Source organism: Mytilus trossulus, chromosome 2 (genome assembly GCF_036588685.1).
Source record: "Mytilus trossulus isolate FHL-02 chromosome 2, PNRI_Mtr1.1.1.hap1, whole genome shotgun sequence".
Lineage (NCBI taxonomy): Eukaryota > Metazoa > Mollusca > Bivalvia > Mytilida > Mytilidae > Mytilus > Mytilus trossulus.
The window spans coordinates 62,766,886-62,782,339 of NC_086374.1; the positions used below are offsets into that span (position 1 = coordinate 62,766,886).

General features: G+C 32.1%; 1 protein-coding gene across 2 annotated transcripts in view; it reads right to left on the bottom strand.

Annotated features, from left to right (window-relative positions):
- Positions 1–13,499, bottom strand: part of LOC134707739 (uncharacterized) — a 30,867-nt gene extending 17,368 nt beyond the window's left edge. Inside the window, exons 1-4 of one of the 2 annotated variants that reach the window (XM_063567761.1) lie at positions 12,361–13,499; positions 6,677–6,795; positions 4,774–4,846; positions 3,959–4,041 (exon numbers count right to left, since the gene is read on the bottom strand). In XM_063567761.1, the coding sequence (XP_063423831.1) occupies positions 3,959–4,041; positions 4,774–4,846; positions 6,677–6,795; positions 12,361–13,156 (1,071 nt within the window). In that variant the 5' untranslated portion in view covers positions 13,157–13,499. The remainder of the gene's footprint in view (positions 1–3,958; positions 4,042–4,773; positions 4,847–6,676; positions 6,796–12,360) is intronic. The other variant, XM_063567760.1, reaches the window with a different exon arrangement.
- Between the last annotated feature and the right edge of the window lie 1,955 nt (positions 13,500–15,454).

Consider the following 15,454-nt stretch of genomic DNA (forward strand, 5'->3'; position numbering starts at 1 on the left):
ATAACAATGTATTATTTTAGTGTCTTTAATATCTGTCTTGACTATTTCCAGACACTTGTTCAATATATTATCAATATGAGCAAATATGTTAATTGACTAAACTGTTGGTTCATCACCAAAAAAAAACAATGTGCAACCAAATATTAGCTATGCTTGTGTTGTTTTAAAATATAATAAAAGTAGACATAATGTTCCCTGGTTGGAAGGATGTCTAGAAAAGTCAGATAGACCTGGACTTAAATTCACTAGTCTGATTCTAATTTATTTTATTTGCAACAATCATCCACGTGCAATTCTATGCTCCATAAATATCAATGTGCAATCAATAAATAGTTATGATTTAATTTTATGTAAGATATCAAATCTGTATTTTATTAGAATGAATGAAACTTACAGATTCTAAATCATGCATGTTGTTCTAGTTCCTGTTTCCTGTATGAAACATGTCAACATTAATCAAATAGACTTGGACAAAATCCCTATTCTATTTTTTAAATTCTATAGTGATCCATTGAGCACGTTTTATTTTCAATAAATATGGTTCATGTTCCCTGAATGGAAGGTTAACAAAAATAAACATCATCAGTTGTGGGCAAAATCCCTATTCTGATTGTTATGTATTTATCAACTGTTAAAACAGTATCACTGTTGGTCTACGCTCCCTGTATGGAACGTTTTCCAAATAAAACAATCAGAAATGGGCAGATTCCCTTTTCTGATTGAAATGTATTGAACCAATTGAGGTTCTAGTCACAATAGTGGTATACGCTCCCATACGGACGTTTTCCACATTAAAATAATCAGATCTGGTCAAAATACCTATTCTGATTTTAATATAGTTATGTGTTTACACAGTCTCGTGTACCAGGCGTACACGTAACAGACTGCAAATTGTAAACAATCGACTGAACCAATTGAGGTTCTAGTGACAATAGTGGTATACGCTCCCATACGGACGTTTTCCACATGAAAAACAATCAGATCTGGTCAAAATTCCTATTCTGATTTTAATATAGCGATGTGTTTACACAGGCTCGTGTACAGACTGCAAATTGTAAACAATCGACTTTATCCAAACTTTACACTCGACCCGTTTCGTAGCATTGCTCTAATGCAGTGAAAATCCGGTCACCTGAGTGTGAAAAAAGAAATAAACATCCGTTTAAATATATATCTTTTTAAAAACGTAGCACTCACGTAACATGTCCGATTTTGACAGCTAAATTCTGCTTTTCCTCGGACCCGATTTAATGTTTGAAAATGGCGGCTAAACAAAGGTCATTTTCTATGTCGTCGTATTTCCAGACTAGTAAGCTGTAAAAATGACGAAAACGTGCATATCAGAAACTTGGCAGAAGCGCTGTATTCTGATTCACATTAAATTAATCGTATACCGATATTCCAAAAACAAATAATGTCTTTATAAAACATAAGGATTTTCAACAGTAAACTGTTAAAAATCCTTGCCGACGAGAAACATGCGTTCTCTTGAACGCAAAAATTAAAACTAAAGCTAGTGTATGTTACACAGGTGAACTATGACGTAGGTGAGTACATCTCATGGATGTAATTTTTAATCACCTAGGTAATTGCGATGAGAACATGTTGTGAAAGCAAACATATTCTATATATATAAATGTAATTTCATGGTAAGTATATTTAACCAAATTCATATAAAATACACTATAATTAAGGGGAACTATATTCGTGAACAACGAAAAGCGGGGTCATTAATTGTGGTCTTGGGCCACTATGCCAACTTGACCAAAGGGATATAACTCTTTGCTTCTTGTTGTTTTATGAAGGAATTGTTCACTATGTCAACTTGACCAAAGGGAAATAACTCTTTGTTTCTTGTTGTTTTATGAAGGAATTGTTCACTATGCCAATTTGACCAAAGGGATATAACTCTTTGCTTCTTGTTGTTTTATGAAGGAATTGTCCACTATGTCAACTTGACCAAAGGGAAATAATAGTTATCAAAAGTACCAGGATTATAATTTTATACGCCAGACGCGCGTTTCGTCTACATAGTACATAAGACTCATCAGTGACGCTCAGATCAAAATAGTTTGAAAGCCAAACAAATACAAAGTTGAAGAGCATTGAGGACCCAAAATTCCAAAACGTTGTGCCAAATACGGCTAAGGTTATCTACTCCTGGGGTAAGAACATCCTTAGTTTTTCGAAAAATTCAAAGTTTTGTACACATAAAATTTATAAAAATGACCATATAATTGATATTCATGTCAACACCGAAGTGCTGACTACTGGGCTGGTGATACCCTCGGGGACGAAACGTCCACCAGCAGTGGCATCGACCCAGTGGTGTAAATAGTTATCAAAAGTACCAGGATTATAATTTTATACGCCAGACGCGTGTTTCGTCTACATAAGACTCATCAGTGACGCTCAGATCAAAATAGTTTGAAAGCCAAACAAATACAAAGTTGAAGAGCATTGAGGACCCAAAATTCCAAAACGTTGTGCCAAATACGGCTAAGGTTATCTACTCCTGGGGTAAGAACATCCTTAGTTTTTCGAAAAATTCAAAGTTTTGTACACATAAAATTTATAAAAATGACCATATAATTGATATTCATGTCAACACCGAAGTGCTGACTACTGGGCTGGTGATACCCTCGGGGACGAAACGTCCACCAGCAGTGGCATCGACCCAGTGGTGTAAATAGTTATCAAAAGTACCAGGATTATAATTTTATACGCCAGACGCGCGTTTCGTCTACATAAGACTCATCAGTGACGCTCAGATCAAAATAGTTTGAAAGCCAAACAAATACAAAGTTGAAGAGCATTGAAATAACTCTTTGTTTCTTGTTGTTTTATAAAGGAATTGTTCACTATGCCAACTTGACCAAAGGGATATAACTCTTTGCTTCTTGTTGTTTTATAAAGAAATTGTTCACTATGCCATCTTGACTAAAGGGATATAACTCTTTGTTTCCTGTTGTTTTATAAAGGAATTGTTCACTATGCCAACTTGACCAAAGGGATATAACTCTTTGCTTCTTGTTGTTTTATAAAGAAATTGTTCACTATGCCAACTTGACCAAAGGAATATAACTCTTTGCTTCTTGTTGTTTTATGAAGAAATTGTTCACTATGCCAACTTGACCAAAGGAAATAACTCATTGCTTCTTGTTGTTTTATGAAGAAATTGTTCACTATGCCAACTTGACCAAAGGTAAATATCTCTTTGCTTCTTGTTGTTTTATGAAGAAATTGTTCACTATGCCATCTTGACTAAAGGGAAATAACTCATTGCTTCTTGTTGATTTATGAAGGAATTGTCCACTTTGAAAACATTTAACAAAGGTAAATAACTCTTTGCTTCTTGTTGATTTAAGAAATAAATGTTCACTTTGACAACATGGAGCAAAGGGAAACAATATTTTGCTTCTTCTTGATTTATGAAAGAAATGTTCACTTTGACAACATGGAGCAAAGGGAAACAAATTTTTGCTTCTTCTTGATTTATGAAGGAATTTATAAAGTTATCAACATGGAGCAAAGGGAAATAACTCTTTGATACTTGTTGATTTATGAAAGAATTATCAATTTTGCCAGTATTAAGCAAAGGGATATAACTCTCATTCCAAGCACAGAAATAGCAAACTATTGGAAGAATCTATCTTCATAAAGAAGGTCATAAAACATTGGAAGCCTGCAGTTGCTGAAACTATCCTTTATGTAGACAATATATTTTTTGCTATTTATATATCCTCAGGATAAATTTGAGGAGGAATGAAGTAAACCGTCATACCCGTAGCCAGGGGGGATTCGAGGGGTTCAGACAAACCCCCCTTTGAAAACAAATAAGCACTGTTAAAGTCAATGTTCTGTTCGAATTGTGACTGTCAAAGTTGAGTTTGTGAGTCCAACGAACCCCCCATGGAAATTCCTGGCTACGGGCCAGACCGTAATGTGATAATGTTACCTCTTGTGGGGGAACATCAAAAGATACTGTCCTCATGTCCACCTTCGTATAGGAGTCAATACAGGGTATGATAAAAAACAAACCTAAAAAGATAATCAGATATTAAAATGTTATTATCTTACATGGCAGAACAGCAATTACTCATAATTAAACCTAGTAATTCTTAACAAACTGACTTAGGTAGAAAACTCAACATTGATAATTAGACCATCACTTAGAGGGTGGGGCCTCAAAATAGTTGTCAACATATGTTCTGATAGTAATGCAACTTCATACAAAATGTTATTCATCTATAATAAGTAGTTCTTATCAAACTAATATTAGCAGAAAACTTGCCAATTGTTGACGCCTAGTAGTAGGCTACTACACAGCAATCCCTATATCTCCTTACTTATCTATAACTATATACCAAAAAATCCTTACTCAAAACATTTATTGTCCATTTGCAATTAAAATTATATATCAAATTGTCAACACACAAGCATTAGTGATCTGTAGTTTTTTTCATATCCTGAACTATTATCCATGGTAATAAAACATTAATAATTAATTATAATAATCATCATATATATAGGCAAAACAACATTTCTTTGGTGTTGGTTAAAATTTCAGTATAAATATGTGTAATATTTCACAGATGCTGTAACAGTGAGCAAGAACAAAACACAAGTTTTTTTTAAACTAAAAATTTTTTTGAAAAAATTCTAAAATGATCTTTTAATGTCTTTAGTGAGGAGGTAAATCTCCCCCATCCCCTTTTTTAGTGTCATATTAGCTCCATTGGAAACTGTATTATTGATGTATTACTATTTTACCTGGTCCCTTAGCACCACCAGAAACCAGTCTACCAAGTCGGAATATCACTGCTCTTTCATATTCTTGAACAACCTGAAACAAAACAAAAAAATTAGATGATATAACACCAATGTAATTTAATTTTTTCTCTACATATACATGATATATATCAAAATGATTTTGTACAACTTTTTTTTCTATCAAATTCAAAAAGAAATTCAGAAAACTGTTGAATAAGAAATGTTTGAAGTAATGTTATTCCAAAAGAGGCAATGAAATGTGTTTTGCAAAATTAAAACTTACAATGTGAAATTTCTTACTACAAAATGTTTCTACCCTTGTAACAAATCATTCTTTATTTTGGCCTTAATTTGCAAAATATTTCATTATATCCCATATGTTGACACAATTCTTGATTTTTAATTATTTCTACCAGAATCAATATATTCCATATACAACTTAATTTGTTAAGAATAAATGCTAACTACCATTAGCAAGTGGACAGTCGTTTCACATTTATATATTAAAGTACAATTTAATATAAATTCATCATAGCTTACTACAAAATCAATAACAAACATTTAATATATCATGCCTTTATTATTTCTGATAAACACTGTCAATAATATTCTCAGTAAAATGCAATTTAATTGAAATTTGAATAAGTTACCGGTAAGTCCATAATCAACATTTCAATACCCATAGTATGTTACTAGGAATCTGCTGATCAATAGTACATGTAGTTGTTTGTTAATGTGGTTCATAAGCTTTTTTCTATTCTCGTTTTTTATATAGATTAGACCATTGTTTTTTTTAAATTTGAATGGTTTAACGCTATATATAGCTAGTCATTTTTTAGGCCATTTATACATGTAATAGCTTGCTATTTAGTGTGAACCAAGGCTCCTTGTTGAAGACCATACTTTGACCTATAATGGTTTACCTTACGAATTGTGACAAGAATGGAGAGTTGTCTCATTAGCACACATACCACATCTTCTTATGAAGAGTTGTCTCATTAGCACACATGCAACATCTTCTGATATCTATTGCTCAGTAACATATGCTGCATTTGCTTAACTTTTTGATTCCTCTACATATGTTTAATGTCGGTACGTACACTATAAATCAACTACACTAAAAACAATCAGCCAAAAAAAAAACTCTTACACAAAGGACTACTCACCTGTTTGATTGACAAAGACTTAAGATCTTTATACTTTAAGAATGTTTCCTACATCTAAAAACTTGGGACTAACATGTCAACTAAATAATTTTCAAACATTATTGGTAGTCTATCAGACACTTAAAAAAGTTAAGACTTCCAGATCTCATTTTGTTCTAAACAGAATCATGCATATCAAATAAGTAATTTATGTATATCCCAGTTGATGCAAAAAGAAGGATTTTTTTAACAAAAAGTCAATATTTTTATTATAATTTTCCAAAAAGGAAATAAATCACTGAGCAGATCTAAAACAAATCAAAAAGTAATTTAGCTTCCTAAAAAAGGTTTCAAATTTCACACCAACATTTACACTTTTGATGTATAAGAGTGCATACAAGTAGTTATACATCTTGGATAGCCAAACCGATGAACCCTTGGTATGACACTTAATGCCTAAGAGAATTCAAAGAAAAGCAATTACAATACCTCAGTTAATCTTTAGGGTAGTATGTTTGGGTATACTGCGGATTCATTATTATTCGTGGGATACCAATTTTCGTGGCTTTCGTTGGTACTGGTGAACCACGAAATTAAATGTTCAACAAATAACTAATTTTCTATAGGCTTGTATGTAGACTTCGGCAAAACCACGAAATTAAATATCCACGAACTTGCAAGTTTTCTATAATCCACAAAAATTGATACCCATGAAAATAAATGAATCCACAGTAGTTCCTTATTGTTGAAGTACATACCTTTATACTTAAACACATAGAGAATGGAAACGTACAGATGATAAGTAGGATTGACAGACACCATAAGATATATCCACAACAACCAACACTTCCTCCTTCCGATCTGTCTGCTGATCCCACTGTAAAATAAACAATTGTATTATAATATATATAAATGCGTTTTGTTAAAATATACTTTTTCACTTTTTTGGTCTTTTAAAAATGTTGTTTGTGCTGTGTTTAGACCCTTCTACAACGAAATTTGTATGACATGCACTCATATAAAAATTGCGGTTTTTATCCAACGCAATCATAGGTTTGAACGTAGTTTTCAATTTAGACTCGTTTATATATATATATATATATATATATATATAAAACGTCTGAATATTAGTCAACGATTTTACCATTGAGCGTGCTGGATAGTTACGAGTAGCGATACATGTAAACAATACATAAATTATATACAGGCCTCAAAACTGTACAAAACAACACCAATAACAGAAACAGGAAACATTAAATGTAATATCTATAAATATTTCGGAGAACAAATATTATAAGATTCATCATTAGCTACAGAATCCTAAAGAAAAGCTGCATGTAACAATGCAACATAATACAAAATCTATAGATCCTTGTTTGTTACTTAATTGTGTTATGAAGTAGATTTAAAATTCAAGAAGAGGTATACAAGAGGGTAGTAATACCCTTTCACGTTAGGCGTCAAATGATTATTTTTGGCTACAGTTAGCGTCAAATTGTATCTAGATTAAATAATGAAAATCTAAACCTACTTCTTAATGAAGCCTTTAAATTAACTAAAAGTTTAGATACCAAGGGAACATACTCTTGGTATACTTTTGCAAAAAATGTGTCACAAGATATAAATATTGACATTAAATTTATTGAGGAAACTAAAACTTTAAAACAGACTAAAATGTTAATTAAAGGAGCACTAGCTACGATATATATAAAAAAAATAAAGTATGATTTTTTTTAGATTAATCATTAATTAAATTGGAACAATGAAATAATAATTTGCTTTTAGCAATCAATTTGCTTTAATTTTGTTGAAATAAGCGATTATGCATAATTTTTGACTGATTCACTTGCAAGTGAATACGTCATCATCATTCTAACCGGTATTCATGTGAACTTCAATTTAACCCCCTAGCTAGAGACTAACAACGCATGCATTGTACGTGAACTGGTTATTTAAAGAAAAAAATGTCAACAATGAAAGTGAAACTACGGTAAATCATTTGATTACTAATTCGATCCACATAAATCATTCTTATACTATTAAAAACAATGAGAAACTTATATTTTTAATCTATAAATTCAAATCAAACAGACCTATAAAAATCCAATTGCACGTGCTGGTTTAACCTATTCATATCTTTATTTGTGTTTACATCGCTTATATGGTCATCTGAGGTCAAATCGATAGTTAATTAGATGGCATCTGGATTTAAATACACACGAAACGAACCTACATATCATCTACCCCATGCTCTGTAAACTATTTATTCTAAACGTTTGATAGATTGGATAAATGTTTTACATTGTTATTAATCATATATGAGAATTTGAGTCAAATTGGTGACCATGAATTTGACAGCTAGTGCCCCTTTAAAACCCCAATTAAAAAAAAGTTATATCAACTATTATCAAACTCTTATTGATGATAAAATAAATAACTTAAATGAAAATAATAAAATATATCTATATAAATTTCTTAAATCTAATATAAATAACCAAATGCAATACTACCTATCACACCCAAGTAAAGAGACAAGAAAAATGTTAACCAAATTTAGAATAAGCGATCATTGTCTCTTCATAGAAACTGGACGATATACCAAAATACCAAGAAATGAAAGAAAATGTAAAATATGTAATATCTTAGACGATGAATTTCATTTTTGATTTTTCTTCAACTGTAAAATAAATAAAAATATAAGAGAAATCTTTCTAAAATATTATATACAAAAATATGTAAATCTTAATATGTGTACACTTAATTTTACTGATAAACTCGTGATAATACTTAATCCATCAACACCATATTTCTTATAATATTGTCGAGTTTTCATTATGTTTCATTATGTTTGTTTGTCAATGTATTTGCCACAACCAAAATTGGTTGTTGTATGTTTTGCAAATAAAGATATATTTATTGTGATTCGTTAATATCGGTATCGAGATTTGTCAGAGGTTTCAAATAATTATCGTTATTGTTATTTTTTGCAAAATTTTGCATTATTCGTCAAAATTTAATAGTTGATTTCTTTCAAGGAAGTGTACATTTTATCATCAATATGTGAAATGTATACGAACTGGAGTTTAAGAATTAAAGGGAACCTTTGATCAACCCCTTTCCACTCTCAAAAATAAAACCACAATTCCAAGCCTTATAATGAAATAAGTATGAAATATGGTTGCATTGACTATCCTTTGAACTCTCATCAAGAAAAACTGTTCCTTTTAATTTCCATTCATAACCGTTTAACATTTCTTTGTACAAAATCATTATATCATAAAATTTTAATCTAGAAATGGAAATTTCTATACTCCTTCCCTATCTCTATATATATCATTAATGGACTGACATCAACACAAATCCCTAATGACCACACAAATGATTGAAATAATATATCAATAACATAGTAGCATGATTAATTATCATCTATTAACTGAGAACCAATTTCTAGACAATCCAGATAAAACAAAGTCTATTGACAGAACCAATGTCATAAATGGATAAAGCCTTCCAGAATATAATGTCCTACTTTACAATGTGGATTTAATCAATCTCTAAACAATATTTAACATGGACATTCTTTTCGTTTCATGTATCTATCTAATATTTTGTACTTTTTTTTCAAATCATTTAAATTACTGGTTACAAATTATAAAACAAATAGGTCGACCAGTCTTCTTTTTAAATGATGTTTGTGTTATGCTGATGAAACAAGTGAATCAGTGAGCTACTGCTCACTGATGATACCCCCCCCCCCCCCCCCCCAACTTACTGTTTATAGAAATCCTTGTATTGTAGTTCTGAGAAATGTGATGAAAAATTTTAATTTGGCTATCATGTGTAGAATGGTACAAGTGTTCGGTAAACAGGAAGTTGTTATGTAATGATTCTCAGTCACACCGTATACATAGTATAGCTGGCTTATATAAACCCTGAAACCAAATTTCAGAAATCCTTATGATGTACATCATGTACATGGAGTTCCTGAGAAAGATGCAATGAAAAAATATTCATAGGATGGCCGGCGGACAGATGGATGGATAAATGAACTGACGAATGGATGGATTGATGGACTGAAAGACAGTCACAGCCCTGGCACCCCTTTGGTGGATTATATAGGTAATCACTGAATCTTTCATTTTGTATTTTTGTAAATTTTATTTTACTTCTAAAGTAAGGATTGAAACGCACACAAATCTAACAATAAACACAATTATGAATGCATGTTGAATAATTGCAACAGCTTCATTTTGTAAAAAATTTAAAGAAATTAACCAGCTGAAAGAAAATACAGTTTTTCAGCATTATTAATGAAAGCAAACAGCTAGTTAAAACAAAATTTAGTTTTCCAGCTTTTACCATGATTACTTGAGAGATCAACAGTGCAAAAATGAAAAAAAATGTAGAGATAAAAATAAAGAAGTCTTAAAAGAACAGACATTATAATACCACTGAAACAGAAAAAAAAACAAAAAACCCTCCACTGTACATTTTCAACCCTCACATTACCAACAGTAATTTCTGTAATAGTACTTCTCAGATTGATAAAATCTTGCCAAGAAAACATATATACAATGCCATGAGGTTTACAAGATCACATAAATTTGTTAGATTTCATTCCCCCGGCATTACTTAATAAAATGCATTTTTTTTAAATTTAAAATTAATTTTTTCTAAAAACAATACTCACTTGTTTATCTATGAAAAATTTTCACAACAGATATTGTCCTAAATCTTATTTCATCATCTACTTGAAGAGAAATCAATTTGCAATAAAACAACAAATAGTGATGGGAAATGGCATGGGATCAATTAATTCATAGAACTGTTGATATAAAGAGGCTCTACATCTGGTCAGAGACAACAAGATTAAACTGAAGGGGGTCAAAAGGGGGTCTCTGACAGCAAAATGTTTGGCTCTACATCTGGTCATAGACAACTAGATTAAACTGAAGGGGGTCAATAGGGGACCTCTGACAGCAAAATGTTTGGCTCTACATCTGGTCATAGACAACTAGATTAAACTGAAGGGGGTCAAAAGGGGGTCTCTGACAGCAAAATGTTTGGCTCTACATCTGGTCATAGACAACAAGATTAAACTAAAGGGGGTCAATATGGGGCCTCAGACAGCAAATTGTTTGATTTGTAAGACTCATTAATGGGACACAGGCAACAAATGAGACTAAGGTCCCCTCTATATTGTTAATTTCACAGAAGTAAAAGAAGAACAATAAAAGGGGGAAATAGCACCAGTTCTTATATACCTTGCATCTATTATATATCATATTTGCAGTACTATACTTTTAGATCATAGATGTAATACATCTATGATAAGACACAGGCCATTATTCACTTATAGTAAGGTGTGGCTTTTTTTGTAATAAATTGTTTGTTCTTAATTGGTCTTAGGGGGGAAATGTGTTTCAAATAATTGAAAATGAGAAAAAAACACCAATAAAAACATAAATATTAAAAATCATTCTGGATCCTGTATGATATTGAAAAATATGTTGTTTTGTTTAGATAATCCTGAGACTTTTCTACACACACACAACAAAATGAATGGTGGAAGTCTTTAAGTTATATAAGTCCTACAATGTATGGTGATGACATTACAGTCTGTAAACAGTATTATATAGTCTATAATTAACTAATCACTCATGCATACAGCTTCTTTTCATCCATGATATCTAGTTTCAATTTCAATATTGTATTGCATCTATTTATAACATATTTCTTCAATAATTGTGAAGTCATCCAGAATAAATCTATTAATCTGTTGAGAAAATCCACTGACAACCACTTTATTTACAAACAGATATTTTCCAGATATCTTTCAAATGATGATACATTTATATGCACCTAAAAATTATCCTTTCAAAATTGCTGGAGAAAAGTCTGTAAATTGTATATATAATAATAATTGCCATCAGTTAATATATATCTTAATCACAATCCATGAAATAATTGTGACTTCATATAATGTAAGCTAAATTGTGGGTCAAGACAAAAAAAAAAGTTATAAAACAAAAAGTAAAATCACAAAAATACTGAACTTAGAGGAAAATCAATTCATAAAGTCTATAATCACATGGCAAAATTAAATAACAAAACCAGTGGCGGATCCAGAACTTTTCCTAAAGGGGGGCCCACTGACTGACCTAAAGGGGGGGGGGGGGGGGGGGGGGGCACACCAGTCATGCTTCAATGATTCCCTATATAATCAACCAATTTTTCCCACGAAAAGTGGGGGGGCAGGGCCCCCAGGGCCACCCTGGATCCGCCTATGAAAACCATTAACATGTAAGAGTTATATCTTGATCATAACTGTGACTCCATAAGAAGAGTGAAGTGAGTTATATTCAACCAGACAAAAATGAGAAAAAAGGGATAAAAAAAATTGTTTTTCCCCAACATTTTTAATACATTCACAACTACCTACCACTTGAATGAAATTTTCGAGTTTCAAATATTTTCCCCTCAAATCTGTTCCTTAAGTTGTAAGCTGATTCCATGTTCACATCAGCTGTGTCTATAGGTAATTTTTCTTGTTCAAAATAACCTTGACCTTGTGAACAAGGCTGTGTCGAATCAACAGAAGACGCATCTTTCACTAATGGAAATAAATCACTTTTTCTAGATCTACTGTGGTCAGTAGCATTAGAAGTTTCTTTTTTCACATTGGTAGTCCCTAAGATTTCTTGTTCCAAATAACCTTGACCTTTCATGACAGATTGTGTCCAATCAGAGGATGACTTGTTCATCACAGATGGAACACCTGGTTCAGTATAAAAGGTCTCTTCCATCTGTCTTGGTCTACTTTGAATTTTGTAACTTTCCAGAGAAAAACTTTCCTGTTCAGATTTTTCATGATCACGCGTGGGTTGCCATGTCCAGTTATTAGACGGGTCAACATGAACTGGAACAGTGGGAACTTCCTGTTCACTATAAAATGTTTCTTCTCGTTGTCTTGGTCTAGTCTGATCCTTTGCAGTTGTTCTAACAGGTTGTTCTGATGCATTTGTGTCAAATATTTCCTTACTGGAAAATTCATCATCTAAATCCTCCCAATTGTTTTCGAATTTATTCACATTTACATAGGTCACATAAGGGTTATCACCATGGTTACCATTCTGTTCCTTTGGTATCCCCACACTTTGTAAACCCTGAACTAGCCCACTGCCTTCACGAAAAATGGGCAGAGTTGACCCATGACCAGAACGAACATTCAAAGCCATGTTCAATTCAAACTAAAATCCTCATCCACAATCCACAACATCAAACTCTATATCTTTTTTCAATCCACCAAAAGAAACAGTTTTGAAATATATTCAAATTCTTCACTCATTAACACAGTTCACATATGTTTACAACATACTCAGGTCATTTTCAATAGACAATGTTAAATATCTCCAAATATAAATGAAATAAAATATTACTTAGCGGATTTAAAATACTGACTACTTATTTAAAATGTCACACATTTTGAACTTGAATGTATTTAAATGCAACCATTCATGACTTGTATAAATTCAACAACAGTGTCTAAGAGAGGAATCAATTCCACATCCTGAGGTTTGTCTATAAACACTTTGTCTTACTTACAATTATTGGTTTTCTATCTTTTGTTAGATTATAACCCTACTTGTAATTATTTACTGTTTTATCTATAATTAATTAACCTACATGGTTGATTTTACTATAAAAAGAATGATGTTCATGGGTGGCTAGTTATGTTTATATTTTCCATATATTTATACATACTACCTGGTATTCTAATTTAAAGAAAATAAGGTTTCCAATATCAATCGTGCATCCTTTTCTGCTGAATAAAAATTTGCATAATGACTTATTTAATAGTATTTAAAATAATTTGATTTTAAAACACAGTTTCTATGAACAGTTATGACAGACCATGGAAGTCAAGTATAATACTTCAATGCTTTAACCAACTGATTGATTGGTGTTATTAGTGCCAATAGCTAGCACTTAGGCAGAGAAAAAAACTTGATTATTTCGGGAATCACTGAAGCGTGACGGGAGTGGCCCAGCCTCTTAGGCAGCCAGTGGGTGCCAACTTATGAAAATTTCTAGATCTGCCACTGTTAGGCTATTTAAAGTGGCATTCAGTTTTAATTGGCAGAGGAAGCCAGAGTTTCCCAGGCACTTGTTTCTATCCGTGGTAAGGTCAACTATAAAGGTATATGGATAGTCCACCTTCCAATGAATAGAAACAAGTGCCTATGCAGAGTGTCCAACAAGAGCTACTGACCTGTAGCAGGAGTTTTACAATCGATTAGAAAATAAAGCCATGCATGTTTAATGCTATATGAATCCAAAAGTTATTTTAAAAAATGGCCTCATGCTTTAAATATTTTGTCAGAAAAGTCAAAACAGGTAATTTCCTTTAATTTTCAGTTTGAATTAAGGACTGAAGGGGAATCATTATAGGAGGGGATATTTCTTATTGCTATCAATACTCTTGTTAGTAGACTACGACTTTCAACATTAAAGCTAGGGCATTGCCCAGCTCTTGTAGAATGCCCTGCCTAGCTAAAAGAAAGAACTTCTTCATGAATATGATGTCAACTGCACAATCATTTAGTACATCAAACAGAGTATATTATAAAGAAAGGTATGGTTAAAACTGAGAGGAAAAATAATTAAAAAAATTACTGTTTTTAAACCAGATCTGTAAATAGGTCGCAGCCTCTCAAGCTGACCCAATTGTTAGCAGGTGATTTACTATATAGTGAGAACACCTTAGTGTCAGGTTCTACATTGTACTACATGTATATGGCCATGGACTCATTTATATTAATGGGTACCAATTTTTTTGTGGTTTGAGGAAAACTAGCAATTTCATGGATATTTAATTTTGCGGTTTTGGTAAACTCTTCAATAATCCCTTTATAGAATTTTTTATAAGTTGAACTTAAATTTGTGGTATTCCTGTACCCACAAATTCCATGAAAAACTATTATCAAATGAATATTAATGAATTCACAGTATAATAGAATTTATCACACCCAGGGTAAATTATCACGTTGTGATTGGTTTAACGTCGTCACATGGTGACCCCCTATGAGACCGTATGGGGTTAGTAAATTTCATAGGGGGTTCGTGAAGCGTTAATGGTGACGTCATCTATTAATGTTGTTGTGTATCATTGTTTATTTTTCAACAAAAATGCAGCAGAAACAGTCTAGTGTGCGATAAATTCGTTGTACGGTTAACTACTGATCCCCTACCTATCCATGGAGGGTAAATAAAATTCATAGGGGACTCAACCTCCGACCTCACCCCCTATGGATTTTACTAACTCTATGGATCCGTACAGGGTCAGTAGCGAACCATGTTACTTATAATGTGCAAGAAATGAATAATTAAAGAGATGAACACTTCTGATAACCCTTTCTAAAATCACAACTATTTTACAATATGAATATCCTATATCAAAATCCAAATATATATATATTGAGGAGATTAATTTTAACTTTCATGGTTGACTTACTTCCTAAACTATCCCCTTTAAG